Source organism: Pseudochaenichthys georgianus, chromosome 22 (genome assembly GCF_902827115.2).
Source record: "Pseudochaenichthys georgianus chromosome 22, fPseGeo1.2, whole genome shotgun sequence".
Taxonomy (NCBI): Eukaryota; Metazoa; Chordata; class Actinopteri; order Perciformes; family Channichthyidae; genus Pseudochaenichthys; species Pseudochaenichthys georgianus.
In genome coordinates, this window is record NC_047524.1 from 24,342,373 (window position 1) to 24,363,630 (window position 21,258).

General features: G+C 40.4%; 1 protein-coding gene and 1 long non-coding RNA gene across 2 annotated transcripts; both read right to left on the reverse strand.

The window, feature by feature from the left end:
• Positions 1 to 5,872: 5,872 nt before the first annotated feature.
• Positions 5,873 to 8,753, reverse strand: LOC117467368 (uncharacterized). Its single transcript, XR_004554378.2, has 4 exons — positions 8,506 to 8,753; positions 6,205 to 6,259; positions 6,010 to 6,092; positions 5,873 to 5,914 (listed from the first exon to the last, which is right to left on the reverse strand). It is a non-coding gene; the product is annotated as an uncharacterized lncRNA (long non-coding RNA).
• A 2,061-nt stretch (positions 8,754 to 10,814) lies between these two features.
• Positions 10,815 to 20,773, reverse strand: LOC117467459 (uncharacterized). Its single transcript, XM_071207171.1, has 7 exons — positions 20,721 to 20,773; positions 20,526 to 20,608; positions 20,274 to 20,429; positions 19,846 to 19,935; positions 18,917 to 19,034; positions 12,222 to 12,231; positions 10,815 to 11,079 (listed from the first exon to the last, which is right to left on the reverse strand). Exons 1-7 carry the CDS (start codon positions 20,725 to 20,727, stop codon positions 10,815 to 10,817), a joined length of 729 nt encoding a protein of 242 aa, XP_071063272.1. The 5' UTR covers positions 20,728 to 20,773.
• Positions 20,774 to 21,258: the final 485 nt, after the last annotated feature.

Consider the following 21,258-nt stretch of genomic DNA (forward strand, 5'->3'; position numbering starts at 1 on the left):
ATCATTATATTATATAGAGTCGTTATTCATTTGTTTTAAAGCTCAATAAATAACAAAGAAGACCTTTGACCGGCACTTTTATAATTTTGTCCGGAAGATTTCAACTTTAATACACGCTGACTGGCGAAAAACTCTGCCCGGTTCCCTCGGCCCCCACCGCGGAGAATAAACAGAAGGGCAACCATGACAACCATGCTTCTTCGCTGCTTTTGTGGAGGAAGTTACAGCGCCACGTAGAGGCTCCTGCATATGTACTGCAGCTTCTCCAGCGGTTGGAGCTAAACGGAGCGGTCTCGTGTGGGCAGACACTATCCGGATAATTATTGCATGTGGACGGAAGCCGTTTGCGATTGCGTTTGCGTTAATCCTATGCGTTTAGCCGTTTTCGTCCTCGTGGGGCCGCAGCCTCAGTCAGTGTCATGTGAACTACAATGAAGTGTGTGGCGCAGAGATGTTCACAAGTCTTTTTTTGCAAGTCCAAGTCAAGTCTCAAGTCTCTAAAAAAATAAAAGTCTCATGTCTCTTCTGGTTGTAATAAGCCTTCTATTGTCTGCTGCTATCCAGTCTGTTAAGAATACTGCACAGCTATATCTAAGAAATTCAAAGCATGTACTGTGTTATTATCACTCCTATATATTAGCATACAGTATCAGTACTGATTAGTTGTTTGTTATATGATCACTTTAAACAGGCTATTGCAACGCAATATGAGGAAAAACATCACACTTTAGCTAAATACAAACAACTTATAAGCAAAACAATTCAGAATCAGAAATACGTCAAATACGTCTTTGTATCAACCGTATTGTTTAATTACACTGGATCTCTAATTACATATTTTAAGTCTACTATTAATAAACATATTCCTCTATCCTCTCACTCAAACCCAGTGTAATGGTAACCTGATAAACCTGTAACATTAACGTTACAGGTTTACGTGGTACGTGGTCAACAATAAACCTGTAACCTGCCTATAAACCCACAGATGTATTTATGTATGTAACTATTTATTTTTCTACGTTTAACGTTAGCCAGTAGATGGTGGCAGCGGAACGTAATGATTAACGTTACCGACCTTTTTTTATGCCATGTCAAGAGTTGGATGTCAACGCCACTCAACTCAAACAAGTGTGACAAGCAAACATTCACTCATCTTTTCAAATATTCAGTTACAAAGCTAGTAGCAAGCTAAGTTAACATTACACAGCTGATGCTGAGCTAAACATGTTTGCTAACCGTCCATATGCGTTAATGTGACTGACCTCTCCGGGTGAGTTTTCAAGTGCCTGATGACATTCGACGTTGTTGCGCCAGCATCCTTGATTTTGATATTGCAGACTTTGCAGTGTGCGCTCCTTTTGTTGGTGCCGCCGGCGTTTTGTTCGAAGTGTTTGTAGTTGAACCTAATTACAAGCGGTACAGCCGCAGGTGTGCCGCCGGTCGCCATTGTGTTACTACGAGGTAGTAACAGAGGCGCGCACGTCTGCGTAATGAGCCCGGCTAAAGTAACCGGATGGCCTACCTGCCTGTCAGCCTTCCATCTGGGCACAAACTGATCTCGTGCCCTCATTGGTCATGTGCGCGTTCGTGTGTGTTGGAGGAGGCGGGCTCTATAAGGAAGTAGCAGCCTCTAGCAGATTATCTCCGGTTGTGTATTTTCAAATTCTAGCGATCTCGAGCCGGTTTCTCTCAAATGTACCTACCCCACCTTTAATACGCCAAAAATAGAAAACACAATGATTGAAGGGAGTCCCAACACACGAGTCCAAGTCGAGTCTGAAGTCTTTTGGTCACGAGCAGAGTTGGGTGTAACGCGTTACTGTAATAATATTACTTTGTCGGTAACGGAGTAGTGTAACGCGCTACTTTTATAATCCAGTAATCACACTACAGTTACTAACATTGCCCCGACAGGCGTTACTTCGTTACTTTCTAAAATCAGTCATAATCAAACCTCAACAAACACCTGCAAAGAACACATGCTAGGTGAAGCTAACGCACATAGCTGTTGTTTATTTATATCACACACACGTAGTTCTTCTTCTCTGTTTTCCGGTTGTTGCTTGTTTTGAATGACGAATACACACTACCGCTGCCTGCTGGTAAGGAGAGTTATTGCCACTCACGCATGCGCAGTTCGTACGTGCTCGGCTGAAGTCTGGCTCCAGTGCAACACATGGCCAACACGCAGGAGAACACGCTGACGCAACAGCGTGAGCAGAGATAGACTGCGCAAAATATACAGATAGCAGGAGACAGAGGACAGCCACGGTCAGATAGCAGGAGACAGAGGACAGCCACGGTCAGATAGCAGGAGACAGAGGACAGCCACGGTCAGATAGCAAGAGACAGAGGACTGCCATGGTCAGATAGGAAAACATTCAGGAGCTATCTGGATCAGTCTTATGCGACAATGGAAACTGAACTAAAGAGAACATTTGAAACTTTAGCAGTCTGCGTGATCTGCCTGTAGGGAGGGGCGGGCCGGCCCTGCGAGTAAAGTAACGAGTAAAGTAACGAGTAAAGTAACAAATTACTTTATGTAGATAGTAACGAAGTAGTGTAATATATTACTTTTTTTTAAAGTAATATGTAATATGTAATATATTACTTTTTTTTAGTAACGACCCCATCTCTGGTCACGAGTCCAAGTCAAGTCTGAAGTCTCTGTGTGTGCGACTTAAGTGCGACTCGAGTCCGAGTCGCAGACTCGAGTCCCCATCTCTGGTGTGGCGTCTTTTATTTCTCCGTAGTATTAGTCCAAGGCTATCTAGACCTTTGCTGGTACTGGCTGCTGCGCCAACATATATTATTAAATTAACAAATTGTTTACAAAATTAACATTGCTTTTTATTTAAATTAAATAAATAATATTTCACATCAAAAGAAACAACAATGTTTTAACAAATCGTATTAAATAATCTGATGACAGAACTGTAAACAGAATAGCTGAAACTTTAACAAAATAAAGAGTAACTCAGTTTCCTCTAATCATTACCCCATGTTTGTATCATTGAGTTAACTCTTTGTGTTGCTGCTAGCATACATAACACCTGACGTGGAAACGTTACTCGTGGATGGGGATACAGAGCTACAAGAAAGACAGTCGAACCCGGTGCATTCTTCCGTCTGGATGTGGTGCACTTTGATAAATGTTTAGACAAATTGCTCGTGTTACCGCCCTTACACTGAAAAAAAAGTGGAGTGACATTTACTTAGAAAAACCCTCGGTAACAATATTCCACGCAGAAATTCTAAGTAAATTTAACAACCTACATTTCAAGTAAATTCTCTTACAGTTCAGAAGTGTTTCTAACTACAGGTACACAAGTAACTTTACTGTGCATTCTGTTTTCTTATTTAAGTGTACTCACTATTGCATAGTATTTTTTACTTAAATATACAAGTAATATTTACATAATATGTCTTCTTCTATTTAAGTGTACTCACTATTGCATAGTATTTTTTACTTAAATATAAAAGTAATATTTTCTTCTTCTATTTAATTGTACTCACTATTGCATAGTATTTTTACTTAATATACAAGTAACATTTACATAATATTACTTCTTCTATTAATTGTACCCACTATTGCATAGTATTTTTTACTTAAATATACAAGTAATATTTACATAATATGTATTCTACCTTTAACAGCAATACCCTGTTAAATATGGGCATAAAAAACATGAAACAATGTACTCTTTAAAACAGAACTTTATGTTTTGAAACACTGGTAGAATTCTGAGCTAAAAAACCAAAAAATCACATTCATATCATATTCAGCACATGACTTTGCAAGAAAACTAAGTGCAATCACTCATCCCTGACATCCCTTGCGTTTAGTGTTATAGAGAATAATTACACAATATCTAGTTGTACAGTGGCCCTGAGAATTCAACGCACCTCAAGAAAACATACAAAACACAATCAAATGAAGAAAACATTTTCACCAATTTGACATGTGCAGCATTGAGCTGCACATACTCAAAGCACAACAAATGAAACTGTTTCCAGGGGAAACTAAAAAGTGCTGTGTCAAGAACCCCCTCACAAGGTTTTGAACATTATCTTAACAATATACAAAACATGTAGTTGTACAAAGTGGGCTCAGGCAAAACATATGAAAAAGGTCACTGTTGCTAGGCACCATAACTACCAAGTATTTCCTCTGAACTGCAAGTTGAAGAAAAACACCTTTGTATACACTTAGGCTACAAGTTTGTTGCACAATGCATGGACTTTGGAGACATCTTCAGGACATTTAGCTCAAGAAAGAGCTTCTGAAATACTTCAAAAGTGTATTTCATCTTCGGTGGATAACTTAAGTTCATTGCATATATGAAGCCTGTGAGCAGAAGGCAAGCCTTTGACACACATCTGCAGTCATCAAGAACCTCACTTCCCCTCGATGATAATGGACAACATCGGCAGGGCCTTCGTGTGCTGCACTTCCACGGAGGACAACTATTTTCATGACGTGCTCAGCGTAGTCCTCTCTGACGAATTCTTTGCTCACATCCTGTCAAAACATGTGCATCGGTGATGAGATACACTATACTGTACATGTTTTCTTTGAAGTGACTGAATATGCAAAAGGTCATTCATTAGGTTAAAGTGGCCATTTAATAGGGCTGAACTACCAATCAAATGTTATCGAAACTGCAATATTGCCTACAACAATTTTCAAATCGCAGCAGGTGCGATATTTGTAAAAGGAAAAATGTAAGGAAAACCTTTTGTTTGCTACAAATCCTCGCAAAAATCACACCATGATCATTTAAAAATGTTTCAATGGAAAATGAGAATAATGATGATAATTTCCTGATATCGCAATTGCAATATCAGTTAAAATAATTGCAATACATTTTTTTTTTATTATCGTTCAGCCCTAGTATTTAACCAACTATTGATGTTATAGTTCCTTCCTTTTGTAGATAAGACGGGGGTAAGTCATGTAGGGAATTTGTAGTCACTTTTATTTCTTGGTTTAAAAAAAGCTGCTCTGTTCCAAGCAGGAAGTAAAAGCTAGTATAGTACTGGATTCAGTTTAGCGAAAATGAGGTGGGATCGGGGGTTTTAAAGGCTCACATCTTCAATTCTACTGAAAACCAAATTATGAATCAGAATGTAAAAAAAGATCATTAGAGAAAGAATGAAAAAAAGAATGAATGGAATAAAGTAAAATGTTTGCTTTTATTTTAAATATATTAAATACCAATTTATTTCATCTAAATGTTAACTTAATTAAAAGGACATGCCTTTTCCACATACTGGCATGAGTATCTAACCTGTAGAGATATCCATGTACAACAATCATCAGAACATTTACCTGGTAGTCTTTGATGAGTTCCTCTGTAGACTCTCCAAGGAACTCCATCAAGCAGCGGATGATGGCATCTCGTCTATCTTCTACATGTAGCTGTTAAAAACAGACAAGTACATTATTGTAGAGAGAAAGCAAAAGATGTTGCGTAATGGTCAATTGAACCTGCTACAAAAAGGCACCAACTAGGTGCAAGGATGCAAAGCAGGATCAAGCTGTGCATACAAATGAGTTGATACACATTTAACTTAAAACATCCTATGATGTGCCAAATGAAACCCAGGGTCAGTTGGGTAGATGCCCTGCTGGCTTTGGGTCTTGGTCAGGCCGGCCAGATCATTACATTATTATTATTATTATTATATCTTTTCTCAGTGAATAAGAGCCCAACATACATTGATCGATTGCAATTGTATGAATTTTACACTTTACCTGACTGAGTGAATCCAGCAGGGGTCTTATTTTTGTGCCTGCAACTCCGCCTTTTGTCCCAAATATCTCCTGCCGTTTTGGGGTGTAAAAGTCCAGTTTGGTCAAAAAGGTTCGCTCGAGATGAATTGTTGTAATCCTTTGGAACTCCTCTTTGATCTGAAACAACAAGGTGATAAAAACATTAAATGTTTAAACGAACAAGGGCAATCTGTATAAAGACAAGGGACTGAGTTGCAGCGTCCACCATTTACATGTTTTAGCCTGTAGTGCTTTAACAATCCTGTCCTTTTGTTAGATTCAAAGCTACATGTTTTGCACACCCATCTAGTGGAATCTGAAAAAAACACAAATGAATTCAATCTTTAAACCTCTTGAAACTAAACCATGTTACAAAAACATTTATATGTCAACTTAAACTTCTAATAGTACTGAGTTGATGAACTTACTCTGCATTAGCTGTCGAAGACGAAATTGCTGAATGACTCAATTTCCCTTGGTAACCTGTGAAATATATAGAAAGTACATTAGAAATGAATTATGTAAATACAGAACTTACTGTCTTGCAATTTATTGCTTAAATATGAACACAACAATATACATTCAAGCCATTTTTATCATGTAAAATGTTATTTAAAAATAATTCTATCACACATGTATACATCAGAGTTCCCGTTAGCCGGTAATTACCGGACTACGACCGGTAAAATGTGCTGAAGACCGGCAAATCTAAATCTCTCCGGTCAAAGTGTCCGTTCAAAATTATTTCCGCTTAGCGCAATACCACATCAGTTGCGCAACTTGCACCATTTATGTGACAGACAAGAAGAGTATGTGACAGACAAGAATAGTCAACTCTAACGTCTAACACGTAATGTGGAGAAAGAGATGTCCTGGATGGGTTGATTGTGCGTTGATCTGTTGGTAATGCCTCGGGGTTCCGGTGGGCATGTAAACAAATGCATAATGCTACGCTATACTTTGCGGCCTCACCCGGTTGCATAGCGACGCTTATTGTTTAGGTCTTTTAATAAGCAGGTAGTCCTATCATTAGCTAGAACTAGCTGCATCTGATCGATATGGACATACACGGAGTGAAGTCTAATCTGACGGGAGAGAGATCAGCTGCTGCTGATGAGTCGACACGCAGCTCTGTATGATCACCTGCAGCGGTGAGCGGAACAAAACACACACTTTAGGTTACAATATTATACGTAGCTATTTTAATTACCTCTCAAACTACCTAAAATAGTTATAGATGTGTTTAGTTTTACTGTGGGGTCACTCATTACTGATCCTCGAGCTGCATGATACTGGCGGGCTGTCAGAAGAGGGAGAGCGCTCCGTTTATTATTCCCGTGTTATTGTAAATTACTGTTCACTTTTGAATAATGTAGTTAATCTACTATAATTAGTTTGTTTAATATCGAATCATTTCAATTTGTTTTAAAGCTCAATAAATAACAAAGAAGACCTTTGACCGGCACTCATTTTGTCTGGAAGATTTAAACTTTAACGGACATGTTGACCGGCGAAAAAATATTCTAACAGGAACTCACATACAACGTATCACTGCATTCAAGGCTAATCAATACGCAAAGTAATAATAACGTAATAATACTTTTATCCAAAATACAACCGTTCAATACAATGACAGACCTGCCTCTACACGGGAACGTTTGCGTTTATGCACAGTACGCGTTTTCTAAAAAGTCTTCCGTTCACACGCATTTGTTTAATTTAACGTGTCTGTTCAGACGAGACCGCTCGACCCGCTGTAGTACATATGCCAGGCCTGTAAGTGGCGCTGCTGCCACCACAAAATATACCAAAAACAGTGAAGAAGACCCGGAGCATGGTTGCCCTTCTGTTTATGCCCCGCGGTGGATTTAGCAACATGTAGTAGTTCATGTAATTCTCCATGTCCACTTGTTGCTGGTGGTTGTGGTAGAGGAGCTGTAGATTGTTCACTAACATCGGTAGCACGGTCGAGCTGTAGATGGTGTACTAACATCTGTAGAATGGTCAGTAGCAGTAGCGTTAGCAGTAGCGCTGACAGTAGCTCTCGTGTAAACGGAGTCTCAGAGCTCACAGCTCCTCAGATCTGTTCAGAAACTAGACAAAAGTGAAACGAGTACAAACCACAGACTTGTCAAAGCATTAATTCATTTTTTACTAACCGGTATCAGTATGTTGTTACGGGCCGGGACAAACCAAACTGCGCTACGTGCTGCACTGGAAAAGCGCCAACAGTGAATCCATGGAGGCAAACACACTCACATTTTAAATCGCGCTGTTCATATTTCATTGCAAATATAATATTCCTTGACCACTTTGTCCTTCTCTAGGCTGCAGTGAAACTGACCGCATCACGTAGCGTCGCACATACTGTTGAGTATTTCTTTTGTTGAGCTGGAGCCATGAACACGACCCCCTCTCCCGAAATAAAAAACTATTCAAATTTGTAAGAAGTGCGCCAGTGCCATAGTTTCCATTATAAACGGCGAATGTTGTCGGAGTCGACAACTCTGAAGTTTCAAATAAGCCTTAAAAAAATATATATTACATCTGATGTGGCAACTTGCATGAAACCGGGCTAAGTTTGCTAGCACGATAACGAGCTAGTTAGCCAGCTATTCTGTCGGCTAATGTTAGCTAACTTGGCCTACATTTTTAATAACCAAATACTGACTTCAGCTGACAAGCTAATAGGAATGTAACAAGTTAACCAAGCACATAAACATACTCACATGTCTCCACCTCGATGAATATTCAAATGAAATGGTCGACCAAGCAGTCTTCAAGTTCCACTCAAATGTCAACCTTCTGAGTGGACTGTCCGTGCTTGACTGCGGGGACAATGTGCGCGGGAAATACTCTCCCCTGACGTCACCCACAGTTAACTCGCATTTCCCATGTACATTTCAATAGCTTTAACAGGTTGTACAGTAATACAATAATTTAGGTAATATTTACTTAGTGCTATTGTTAAAATTCACTTATGAAAATGAAGATTCAAAATTACTTAGAAACACAAGTAACACATTAAATAAAAGGAGACATTTTGAGTAAAATTACTGAAATAGTAATGTATTGTAGAATTTAAACATATAATCAAAGTAATATTTACAAAGCCAAAAAGTCCTTTTTTTCAGTGTACATGCTAAACACTCTTGGCAAGGAGCATTGTCCACCTCAAGACGGGTAACATTTAACCACACCTCGGAGCGCTTCTCTCCGCCATCTCCTCCGTGTGTTGCTGCATGGAGCAGCCGCGTGTGTGTAAACTGCCCCGCCCCCTCGCACACAGACGGGGGAGAGAGAGATCTCGGTTGCGTTCGGATAGTTTAAAAATCAGCTCCTAAGTTCTAACCCTATCTCCTATTCCTTGACCTCTGAGTGAAACGTCACGGGGTTAAGGGATAGTGGATAGGAGAATTCAAAAGTATTTAGGAGAAGAGACTGCGGTACTTTAGAGAATCCGAATGCACTTTCACTATCCGACGTGTTTATGATGCGCCAGCGGACGTCATTGTGTGCGTCTGCTGCTGTCGGGAAACTACAGTTTTCGATACAGCGGACTACAACATGGATGTGTAATAAGAACGAGGGACTACTGTAAACTCATCTAGAGACTCTGCACCGTGCTCTGATGCTGTAAATGCTTTATGAACGTGGACAACAGAGAAACATATTCTTCATGACCAAAGTTGGAATTGAAATAAAAAAAGAAAGTGAAACTTATGCTCGTCCCCCTCTCCCTCCGGTCCACATTAATACAAAAAATGATCCCAGTATGATTGTATGAACTATGAAAATATCTTAAAATCAATACAAATGTATTTATTATAAACGTTAGTCTTTAACATCTATCACTGTGTACATCACCATTCAAACATCTTTTAAAAGTGGAACAAACCCCACACAGCTCAGTGAAATGTTGACTTTATTTGATCATTTCAGTAAAAACTAACGTTCATATTTCTCTTTTTGATTATAATACTGATGAACGTTCAAAACAAAGCACTTTGGCAACTTACCACATACGTTTTAAAAAGCTTAATAAGCACAGTAACTTTCATGATATTGTAATATATGTTGGATTCGCTTCAGGTGTGGCAGGAAACACTACCACTTTGTCAGAACCTTCCAATAAATATAGAGGCAGCTTTGTACAAAATATAGGGCAATCTTTTTTTAACAACACAGTTAATTGGTAAGAGGAGATGGTGTCCACGGGGCACCAGAAACCCCCACTAGACTGTGGAGTCCACTTTTAAATACACTTCAGGGCTAGTTTTACTAGCGTTTAACGCGGCACACCACACCAAGAACACGGCATGCAAACACCCTCTGCCGGAGGCACACAACTAGGCAAAATGAAACACACACAGCACACACACTGCAATGACCCAACCAACAATTTAGGGCGAGAGCTCCAATTCGTGGTAGCCTCTTCTCTGCTGCTCTCCTTCCATACACTGTAAAATACTTCTAAAATCAGACATACAACAATAAAATGGGTATAAGTAACTCGCCAGTTGGCGAGACCCTCCCCCGGTTGGGACGCCGTCCAACTCCCCGGGGATCGGCTTCGCTGGACGACGTGAACTGAGTCACTACAGCTGGTGTCCGTGTTGCTTGGGCACCGCCGTGCATAAGGAGGGATCGCGGCTCGCACTCACTAAAACCCCAGCCCTGACTATCTATAGGAGGTAACAGGCCTCCCGATCCTGACACTCTAACGTCTTTCCTGTCTGATTAACACACCTGTTTCAGTTCAGTTAATCAGTGCCCATGCAGGCGCATTCACGTCACACTTTCCCCCCTTTTGTCCAAAAAGACTCGTCCTCGAGTCACTACGGTGCCATCTCGTAATCTCGAGACCACACCGGTAGCTTACGCTGTCGGCCCGAACGTCCACCCTCTGTCGACGGAGCTACCGACTCTTCCCTTGGAGACTCAGACACAGCCACCGCGTCTTACGTCGCTGGGGGACCAGGCAGGCCCCCGGAAAGAGAGGCTGGTCCCTCTGCGGATAGGTTTCCTTGCGAGGCTCCTACAATTCGTCCATTGTCCCCACCACAGGGTTCTTGTCCTCAACCACAGGGTTCTGGTCCTCCCCCACAGGGTCCCGGTCCTCCCCACAGGTTCCCGGTCCTCCAGACTTGTTAGTGGTGTCCTCCCTCCTGCCGGGGCCTCCAGGGTGGTCTGGCGAAAGTGGACCCAACTGGCCCCGAACTGGACCCGAGGACGCCGACTGGTCCCCGCTTGGGGACTCATCTGTCCCTCGACTCTGGACCCAGAAGCTGGAGGTGATGGTGCTGTTAAAGAAGAGGTAAAGGGCTTAAGTCGATTGAAATGGACAACACCCTCTGGACCACCCTCTACTGAAACAAGCCTATACAGCACTTCGGTCACCCTATCCACCACTCTAAATGGACCCTTGTACCTCCTCTGCAATTTCGGAGACAACCCACGCTTTTTAGCCTTATTCCGCACCCAGACCAATTCCCCCTCAGAATAATATTGGAAATTAGCCCTGAAGTCATAGGATGTTTTCTGTCGTTCTGATGTCTTAGCCTGGTGCTTCTTTACTGCCTCTATTACAGTAGACAACGTCTCCCTCAGTTTAGACACATACTCATTCACTGAGGCAAATGACCTTTGGTTGTCCACATTTAGCATGATGTCAACAGGCAAGACAATTTCTCGTCCAAATAAGACCTGATATGGAGTGAAGGAGGTACTAGCATGTACACTGCTGCGGTAAGCCAACATCACATAAGGCAAAAGAGTGTCCCAGTTTAACTGATTATCTTCCACAAACAGGGCCAGCATAGACAAAAGAGTACGATTAAAACGCTCAATCAACCCATCCGACTGTGGATGGTATGGGGATGTGCGGGACTTATGGATATGCAACAGTTCACATAATTCCTTAAAGAGTGTGGACTCAAAGTTGCGTTCTTGGTCTGAGTGGATACTGTGTGGGGCACCAAAGCGACAAACCATGCTTCTGCCAAAACCTTGGCAATTGTTTGTCAAATTCATCACCAAGAGTGTCATTGAGAGTTAGACTCAATCAGAGCAGGAAACTGATGATGAAGATTTCAGTATGAGGAGAGCTGTAAACCACCTACCAAAATTGAAAGGCAAATGTAATCCCAAAAGAGTCACAGGAAAATGAGACTGAGATTTGTGATAACATTCAGACAGGTGAAGGCCAAAGTAGCCAGAGGACATCTTATCCACAAAGGGAAAGAAAACCTCCTCAATATTTGAAGGATTATGAGTGTAAAGTCGAATCTGATGACCAAGGAGAACTAACCCTTGATTACTGTTATAGAGTTATTTGTGATGTGCCCCAAACATTGAAGGAGGCTATGACATCCCCAACTTCTCAATTATGGGCTAAAGCTATGGAGGAGGAAATGGATTCACTAATGGAAAATGACACATTTACCCTGACCACACTGCCAGAAGGTAAACATGCAGTGGGGGGCAGATGGGTTTACACAGTGAAAGAGAACCCAGTTAAAACATGCAAAGCCAGGTATGTAGCAAAAGGCTATAGTCAAGTGTCTGGTATTGATTATAAGGAAACCTTTTCTCCAACTGCAAAATAATGACATCTGTACGTAGTCTAATGCAAATCGCAGTACACATGATTTAGAATTGCATCAAATGGATGTTAAAAACGGGGGGAGAAACTGGTCTGGTAAACTTAACAAGTCACTGTATGGTCTGAAACAATCAGAGACGGAATTGGAATAAAATGCTCCATGATTATCTAAGTGAAAATGGTTTTATTCAAAATCCGGCTGACCATTGTGTTTACAGTAAACTAACATCTAAAGGTGAAAGGATTAGTTTGATAATCTGGGTTGATGATTTTATCATTGCAGGAAGCAACAGTCAAACAATCCAAAATGTAAAAGACATTTTGGGAGCCACATTTAGATGAAAGATCTTGGCAAACTTAAGAACTTTCTAGGCATTGATTTCACACAGACAGATGGTGATATAAAGATGAACCAGAAAAGGTACATCATGAAAATATTGCAAAGGTTTGACATGTCTGACTGCAAGGCAAGATCGACTCCATGCGAGTATAAACACCAATTTGACAATGAAGGTGAATCTGTTGATCAAAAGAGGTATCATGAAGTGGTAGAAGCTTGATTTATGTGATGACATGTACTAGCCCTGATCTAAGTCTTATTGTCAGTAAGTTGTCTCAATACTTATCCGAACCAAAAGAACAGCATATGGTAACAGCAAAACATGTGTTGAGATACTTGAAGGGAACTGTAGACCAGGAGTTGTGTTACAAGAGAAGTGATTCAAAACTATATCTTGTTACAGATCAAGATGACAGACGGAGCACAACTGGGTACTGTTTTAGTCTATGTCAGACAGGACCTGTTATTTCCTGGAAATCTAAGAAACAGCCTACAGTTGCTTTATCCACATGTGAAACAGAATATATGGCATTGGGCAGCTGCTACACAGGAACGTTTTTATCTTGTGCAATTATTAAAAGGAATGGACAGTGGAAATGATTATGCACCAGTGACAATCTTTGAGGACAAACCAAGGGGGCAATTGCACTATCAAATAATCCTGTGTGTCGTCAAAGGTGTAAACATCATATCAAATATCATTTTGTTCGATCTGCAGTTAGTGATGGAAACATTATTATTGAATACTGCCCAACAACAGAAATGGTAGCTGATATGTTAACCAAGCCTGTAACAAAGGGCATGATTGAAAAGTTTGTGTATTTCATTTTTGGTGTTGAAGGTTAAAATGAAAAAAAAAAAGTGTAAATGTATGTTAAAGGTTGTCAGAATAAGATCAAGTGTGGGTGTTGAACTGTTGTGAACGATTCATCTCTTGAATGCTCTTATGCTGACGTCATATCTGTCAATCACACAGCTGGTTCTAATAAAGGGATCATTGCTGGCTCACTCGGAGAACTCAGGCTGCGGCCCCACGAGGGACGAAGTTGGTCGTTTGCGTTACTGTTTAGTTGTCATATAGACCGTTTCGGCCACACGAGGAGACGACCGAATATGGCACCTAAAACGACTGAGGAAACGACAACGGGTCCCAAGGTGGATAGAAATGCATACTCCACTCTCTTGGGGGGTCAAACAGCTCCGTGTGTGCGCCCTATACGGACATTTTCAGATCACTGATAGTGATTGCGCAATAGCCCGCCTCTCCCCAACCTCTTCTGCTCACCTCCGCTTACCCCGCGCCAGTGCTGAAGTGTTTTGCCACCAACAACAACAACAATGGCGGATCGCAGAGTTGCTATCGTGCTCCGGACGCTATTGACCATGCTACAGTTGTTTGTGCAACATCTACAGCAATAATGATGAGGCAATAGCCCCGCCTCTCCCCACCTCTGCTGCTCACCCCCACGTCAAAGTAAACTGCATCCTGAATTCATATTATTTATCTTTCTCTCGCGAGTGAAGTCTAATCTGACAGGACGGAGACACGCAGCTCTGCCCACCTACAGCTCCTCCCGCTGCAGCAAAACACACACTTCAAGTCAGATCATCACCCCTTAGCTATTTTAATTACCTCTCAAACTCCCTAAACTAGTTATAAATATGTTTATTTTTTACTGTCTGGCCGGGTCACTCATTACTGGATCAGCTGCTGCATGAGACAGACACTGACGCTGTCCCGAAGAGAAGGAGGAAAAAGAGAGGCTCCGTGTATTTTATCATTATATTATATAGATGTCGTTATTCATTTGTTTTAAAGCTCAATAAATAACAAAGAAGACCTTTGACCGGCACTTTTATAATTTTGTCCGGAAGATTTCAACTTTAATACACGCTGACTGGCGAAAAACTCTGCCCGGTTCCCTCGGCCCCCACCGCGGAGAATAAACAGAAGGGCAACCATGACAACCATTGCTTCTTCGCTGCTTTTGTGGAGGAAGTTACAGCGCCACGTAGAGGCTCCTGCATATGTACTGCAGCTTCTCTCAGCGGTTGGAGCTAAACGGAGCGGTCTCGTGTGGGCAGACACTATCCGGATAATTATTGCATGTGGACGGAAGCCGTTTGCGATTGCGTTTGCGTTAATCCTATGCGTTTAGGCCGTTTTCGTCCTCGTGGGGGGCCGCAGCCTCAGTCAGTGTCATGTGAACTACAATGAAGTGTGTGGCGCAGAGATGTTCACAAGTCTTTTTTTGCAAGTCCAAGTCAAGTCTCAAGTCTCCTAAAAAAATAAAAGTCTCATGTCTCTTCTGGTTGTAATAAGCCTTCTATTGTCTGCTGCTATCCAGTCTGTTAAGAATACTGCACAGCTATATCTAAGAAATTCAAAGCATGTACTGTGTTTATTATCACTCCTATATATTAGCATACAGTATCAGTACTGATTAGTTGTTTGTTATATGATCACTTTAAACAGGCTATTGCAACGCAATATGAGGAAAAACATCACACTTTAGCTAAATACAAACAACTTATAAGCAAAAACAATTCAGAATCAGAAATACGTCAAATACGTCTTTGTATCAACCGTATTGTTTAATTACACTGGATCTCTAATTACATATTTTAAGTCTACTATTAATAAACATATTCCTCTATCCTCTCACTCAAACCCAGTGTAATGGTAACCTGATAAACCTGTAACATTAACGTTACAGGTTTACGTGGTACGTGGTCAACAATAAACCTGTAACCTGCCTATAAACCCACAGATGTATTTATGTATGTAACTATTTTATTTTTCTACGTTTAACGTTAGCCAGTAGATGGTGGCAGCGGAACGTAATGATTAACGTTACCGACCTTTTTTTATGCCATGTCAAGAGTTGGATGTCAACGCCACTCAACTCAAACAAGTGTGACAAGCAAACATTCACTCATCTTTTCAAATATTCAGTTACAAAGCTAGTAGCAAGCTAAGTTAACATTACACAGCTGATGCTGAGCTAAACATGTTTGCTAACCGTCCATATGCGTTAATGTGACTGACCTCTCCGGGTGAGTTTTCAAGTGCCTGATGACATTCGACGTTGTTGCGCCAGCATCCTTGATTTTGATATTGCAGACTTTGCAGTGTGCGCTCCTTTTGTTGGTGCCGCCGGCCGTTTTGTTCGAAGTGTTTTGTAGTTGAACCTAATTACAAGGCGGTACACGCCGCAGGTGTGCCGCCGGTCGCCATTGTGTTACTACGAGGTAGTAACAGAGGCGCGCACGTCTGCGTAATGAGCCCGGCTAAAGTAACCGGATGGCCTACCTGCCTGTCAGCCTTCCATCTGGGCACAAACTGATCTCGTGCCCTCATTGGTCATGTGCGCGTTCGTGTGTGTTGGAGGAGGCGGGCTCTATAAGGAAGTAGCAGCCTCTAGCAGATTATCTCCGGTTGTGTATTTTCAAATTCTAGCGATCTCGAGCCGGTTTCTCTCAAATGTACCTACCCCACCTTTAATACGCCAAAAATAGAAAACACAATGATTGAAGGGAGTCCCAACACACGAGTCCAAGTCGAGTCTGAAGTCTTTTGGTCACGAGCAGAGTTGGGTGTAACGCGTTACTGTAATAATATTACTTTGTCGGTAACGGAGTAGTGTAACGCGCTACTTTTATAATCCAGTAATCACACTACAGTTACTAACATTGCCCCGACAGGCGTTACTTCGTTACTTTCTAAAATCAGTCATAATCAAACCTCAACAAACACCTGCAAAGAACACATGCTAGGTGAAGCTAACGCACATAGCTGTTGTTTATTTATATCACACACACGTAGTTCTTCTTCTCTGTTTTCCGGTTGTTGCTTGTTTTGAATGACGAATACACACTACCGCTGCCTGCTGGTAAGGAGAGTTATTGCCACTCACGCATGCGCAGTTCGTACGTGCTCGGCTGAAGTCTGGCTCCAGTGCAACACATGGCCAACACGCAGGAGAACACGCTGACGCAACAGCGTGAGCAGAGATAGACCTGCGCAAAATATACAGATAGCAGGAGACAGAGGACAGCCACGGTCAGATAGCAGGAGACAGAGGACAGCCACGGTCAGATAGCAGGAGACAGAGGACAGCCACGGTCAGATAGCAAGAGACCGAGGACTGCCATGGTCAGATAGGAAAACATTCAGGAGCTATCTGGATCAGTCTTATGCGACAATGGAAACTGAACTAAAGAGAACATTTGAAACTTTAGCAGTCTGCGTGATCTGCCTGTAGGGAGGGGCGGGCCGGCCCTGCGAGTAAAGTAACGAGTAAAGTAACGAGTAAAGTAACAAATTACTTTATGTAGATAGTAACGAAGTAGTGTAATATATTACTTTTTTTAAAGTAATATGTAATATGTAATATATTACTTTTTTTTAGTAACGACCCATCTCTGGTCACGAGTCCAAGTCAAGTCTGAAGTCTCTGTGTGTGCGACTTAAGTGCGACTCGAGTCCGAGTCGCAGACTCGAGTCCCCATCTCTGGTGTGGCGTCTTTTATTTCTCCGTAGTATTAGTCCAAGGCTATCTAGACCTTTGCTGGTACTGGCTGCTGCGCCAACATATATTATTAAATTAACAAATTGTTTACAAAATTAACATTGCTTTTTATTTAAATTAAATAAATAATATTCACATCAAAAGAAACAACAATGTTTTAACAAATCGTATTAAATAATCTGATGACAGAACTGTAAACAGAATAGCTGAAACTTTAACAAAATAAAGAGTAACTCAGTTTCCTCTAATCATTACCCCATGTTTGTATCATTGAGTTAACTCTTTGTGTTGCTGCTAGCATACATAACACCTGACGTGGAAACGTTACTCGTGGATGGGGATACAGAGCTACAAGAAAGACAGTCGAACCCGGTGCATTCTTCCGTCTGGATGTGGTGCACTTTTGATAAATGTTTAGACAAATTGCTCGTGTTACCGCCCTTACACTGAAAAAAAAGTGGAGTGACATTTACTTAGAAAAACCTCGGTAACAATATTCCACGCAGAAATTCTAAGTAAATTTAACAACCTACATTTCAAGTAAATTCTACTTACAGTTCAGAAGTGTTTCTAACTACAGGTACACAAGTAAACTTTACTGTGCATTCTGTTTTTCTTATTTAAGTGTACTCACTATTGCATAGTATTTTTTACTTAAATATACAAGTAATATTTACATAATATGTCTTCTTCTATTTAAGTGTACTCACTATTGCATAGTATTTTTTACTTAAATATAAAAGTAATATTTCTTCTTCTATTTAATTGTACTCACTATTGCATAGTATTTTTTACTTAAATATACAAGTAACATTTACATAATATTACTTCTTCTATTTAATTGTACCCACTATTGCATAGTATTTTTTACTTAAATATACAAGTAATATTTACATAATATGTATTCTACCTTTAACAGCAATACCCTGTTAAATATGGGCATAAAAAACATGAAACAATGTACTCTTTAAAACAGAACTTTATGTTTTGAAACACTGGTAGAATTCTGAGCTAAAAAACCAAAAAATCACATTCATATCATATTCAGCACATGACTTTGCAAGAAAACTAAGTGCAATCACTCATCCCTGACATCCCTTGCGTTTAGTGTTATAGAGAATAATTACACAATATCTAGTTGTACAGTGGCCCTGAGAATTCAACGCACTCAAGAAAACATACAAAACACAATCAAATGAAGAAAACATTTTCACCAATTTGACATGTGCAGCATTGAGCTGCACATACTCAAAGCACAACAAATGAAACTGTTTCCAGGGGAAACTAAAAAGTGCTGTGTCAAGAACCCCCTCAACAAGGTTTTGAAACATTATCTTAACAATATACAAAACATGTAGTTGTACAAAGTGGGCTCAGGCAAAACATATGAAAAAGGTCACTGTTGCTAGGCACCATAACTACCAAGTATTTCCTCTGAACTGCAAGTTGAAGAAACACCTTTGTATACACTTAGGCTACAAGTTTGTTGCACAATGCATGGACTTTTGGAGACATCTTCAGGACATTTAGCTCAAGAAAGAGCTTCTGAAATACTTCAAAAGTGTATTTCATCTTCGGTGGATAACTTAAGTTCATTGCATATATGAAGCCTGTGAGCAGAAGGCAAGCCTTTGACACACATCTGCAGTCATCAAGAACCTCACTTCCCTCGATGATAATGGACACATCGGCAGGGCCTTCGTGTGCTGCACTTCCACGGAGGACAACTATTTTCATGACGTGCTCAGCGTAGTCCTCTCTGACGAATTCTTTGCTCACATCCTGTCAACACATGTGCATCGGTGATGAGATACACTATACTGTACATGTTTTCTTTGAAGTGACTGAATATGCAAAAGGTCATTCATTAGGTTAAAGTGGCCATTTAATAGGGCTGAACTACCAATCAAAATGTTATCGAAACTGCAATATTGCCTACAACAATTTTCAAATCGCAGCAGGTGCGATATTTGTAAAAGGAAAAATGTAAGGAAAACCTTTTTGTTTGCTACAAATCCTCGCAAAAATCACACCATGATCATTTAAAAATGTTTCAATGAAAATGAGAATAATGATGATAATTTCCTGATATCGCAATTGCAATATCAGTTAAAATAATTGCAATTACATTTTTTTTTTATTATCGTTCAGCCCTAGTATTTAACCAACTATTGATGTTATAGTTCCTTTCCTTTTGTAGATAAAGACGGGGTAAGTCATGTAGGGAATTTGTAGTCACTTTTATTTCTTGGTTTAAAAAAGCTGCTCTGTTCCAAGCAGGAAGTAAAAGCTAGTATAGTACTGGATTCAGTTTAGCGAAAATGAGGTGGGATCGGGGGTTTAAAGGCTCACATCTTCAATTCTACTGAAAACCAAATTATGAATCAGAATGTAAAAAAAGATCATTAGAGAAAGAATGAAAAAAAGAATGAATGGAATAAAGTAAAATGTTTGCTTTTATTTTAAATATATTAAATACCAATTTATTTCATCTAAATGTTAACTTAATTAAAAGGACATGCCTTTTCCACATACTGGCATGAGTATCTAACCTGTAGAGATATCCATGTACAACAATCATCAGAACATTTACCTGGTAGTCTTTGATGAGTTCCTCTGTAGACTCTCCAAGGAACTCCATCAAGCAGCGGATGATGGCATCTCGTCTATCTTCTACATGTAGCTGTTAAAACAGACAAGTACATTATTGTAGAGAGAAAGCAAAAGATGTTGCGTAATGGTCAATTGAACCTGCTACAAAAGAAGGCACCAACTAGGTGCAAGGATGCAAAGCAGGATCAAGCTGTGCATACAAATGAGTTGATACACATTTAACTTAAAACATCCTATGATGTGCCGAATGAAACCCAGGGTCAGTTGGGTCGATGCCCTGCTGGCTTTGGGTCTTGGTCAGGCCGGCCAGATCATTACATTATTATTATTATTATTATTATCTTTTCTCAGTGAATAAGAGCCCAACATACATTGATCGATTGCAATTGTATGAATTTTACACTTTACCTGACTGAGTGAATCCAGCAGGGGTCTTATTTTTGTGCCTGCAACTCCGCCTTTTGTCCCAAATATCTCCTGCAGTTTTGGGGTGTAAAAGTCCAGTTTGGTCAAAAAGTTTCGCTCGAGATGAATTGTTGTAATCCTTTGGAACTCCTCTTTGATCTGAAACAACAAGGTGATAAAAACATTAAATGTTTTAAACGAACAAGGGCAATCTGTATAAAGACAAGGGACTGAGTTGCAGCGTCCACCATTTACATGTTTTAGCCTGTAGTGCTTTAACAATCCTGTCCTTTTGTTAGATTCAAAGCTACATGTTTTGCACACCCATCTAGTGGAATCTGAAAAAAACACAAATGAATTCAATCTTTAAACCTCTTGAAACTAAACCATGTTACAAAAACATTTATATGTCAACTTAAACTTCTAATAGTACTGAGTTGATGAACTTACTCTGCATTAGCTGTCGAAGACGAAATTGCTGAATGACTCAATTTCCCTTGGTAATCTGTGAAATATATAGAAAGTACATTAGAAATGAATTATGTAAATTACAGAACTTACTGTCTTGCAATTTATTGCTTAAATATGAACACAACAATATACATTCAAAGCCATTTTTATCATGTAAAATGTTTTTTAAAAAATAATTCTATCACACATGTATACATCAGAGTTCCCGTTAGCCGGTAATTACCGGACTACGACCGGTAAAATGTGCTGAAGACCGGCAAATCTAAATCTCTCCGGTCAAAGTGTCCGTTCAAAATTATTTCCGCTTAGCGCAATACCACATCAGTTGCGCAACTTGCACCATTTATGTGACAGACAAGAAGAGTATGTGACAGACAAGAATAGTCAACTCTAACGTCTAACACGTAATGTGGAGAAAGAGATGTCCTGGATGGGTTGATTGTGCGTTGATCTGTTGGTAATGCCTCGGGGTTCCGGTGGGCATGTAAACAAATGCATAATGCTACGCTATACTTTG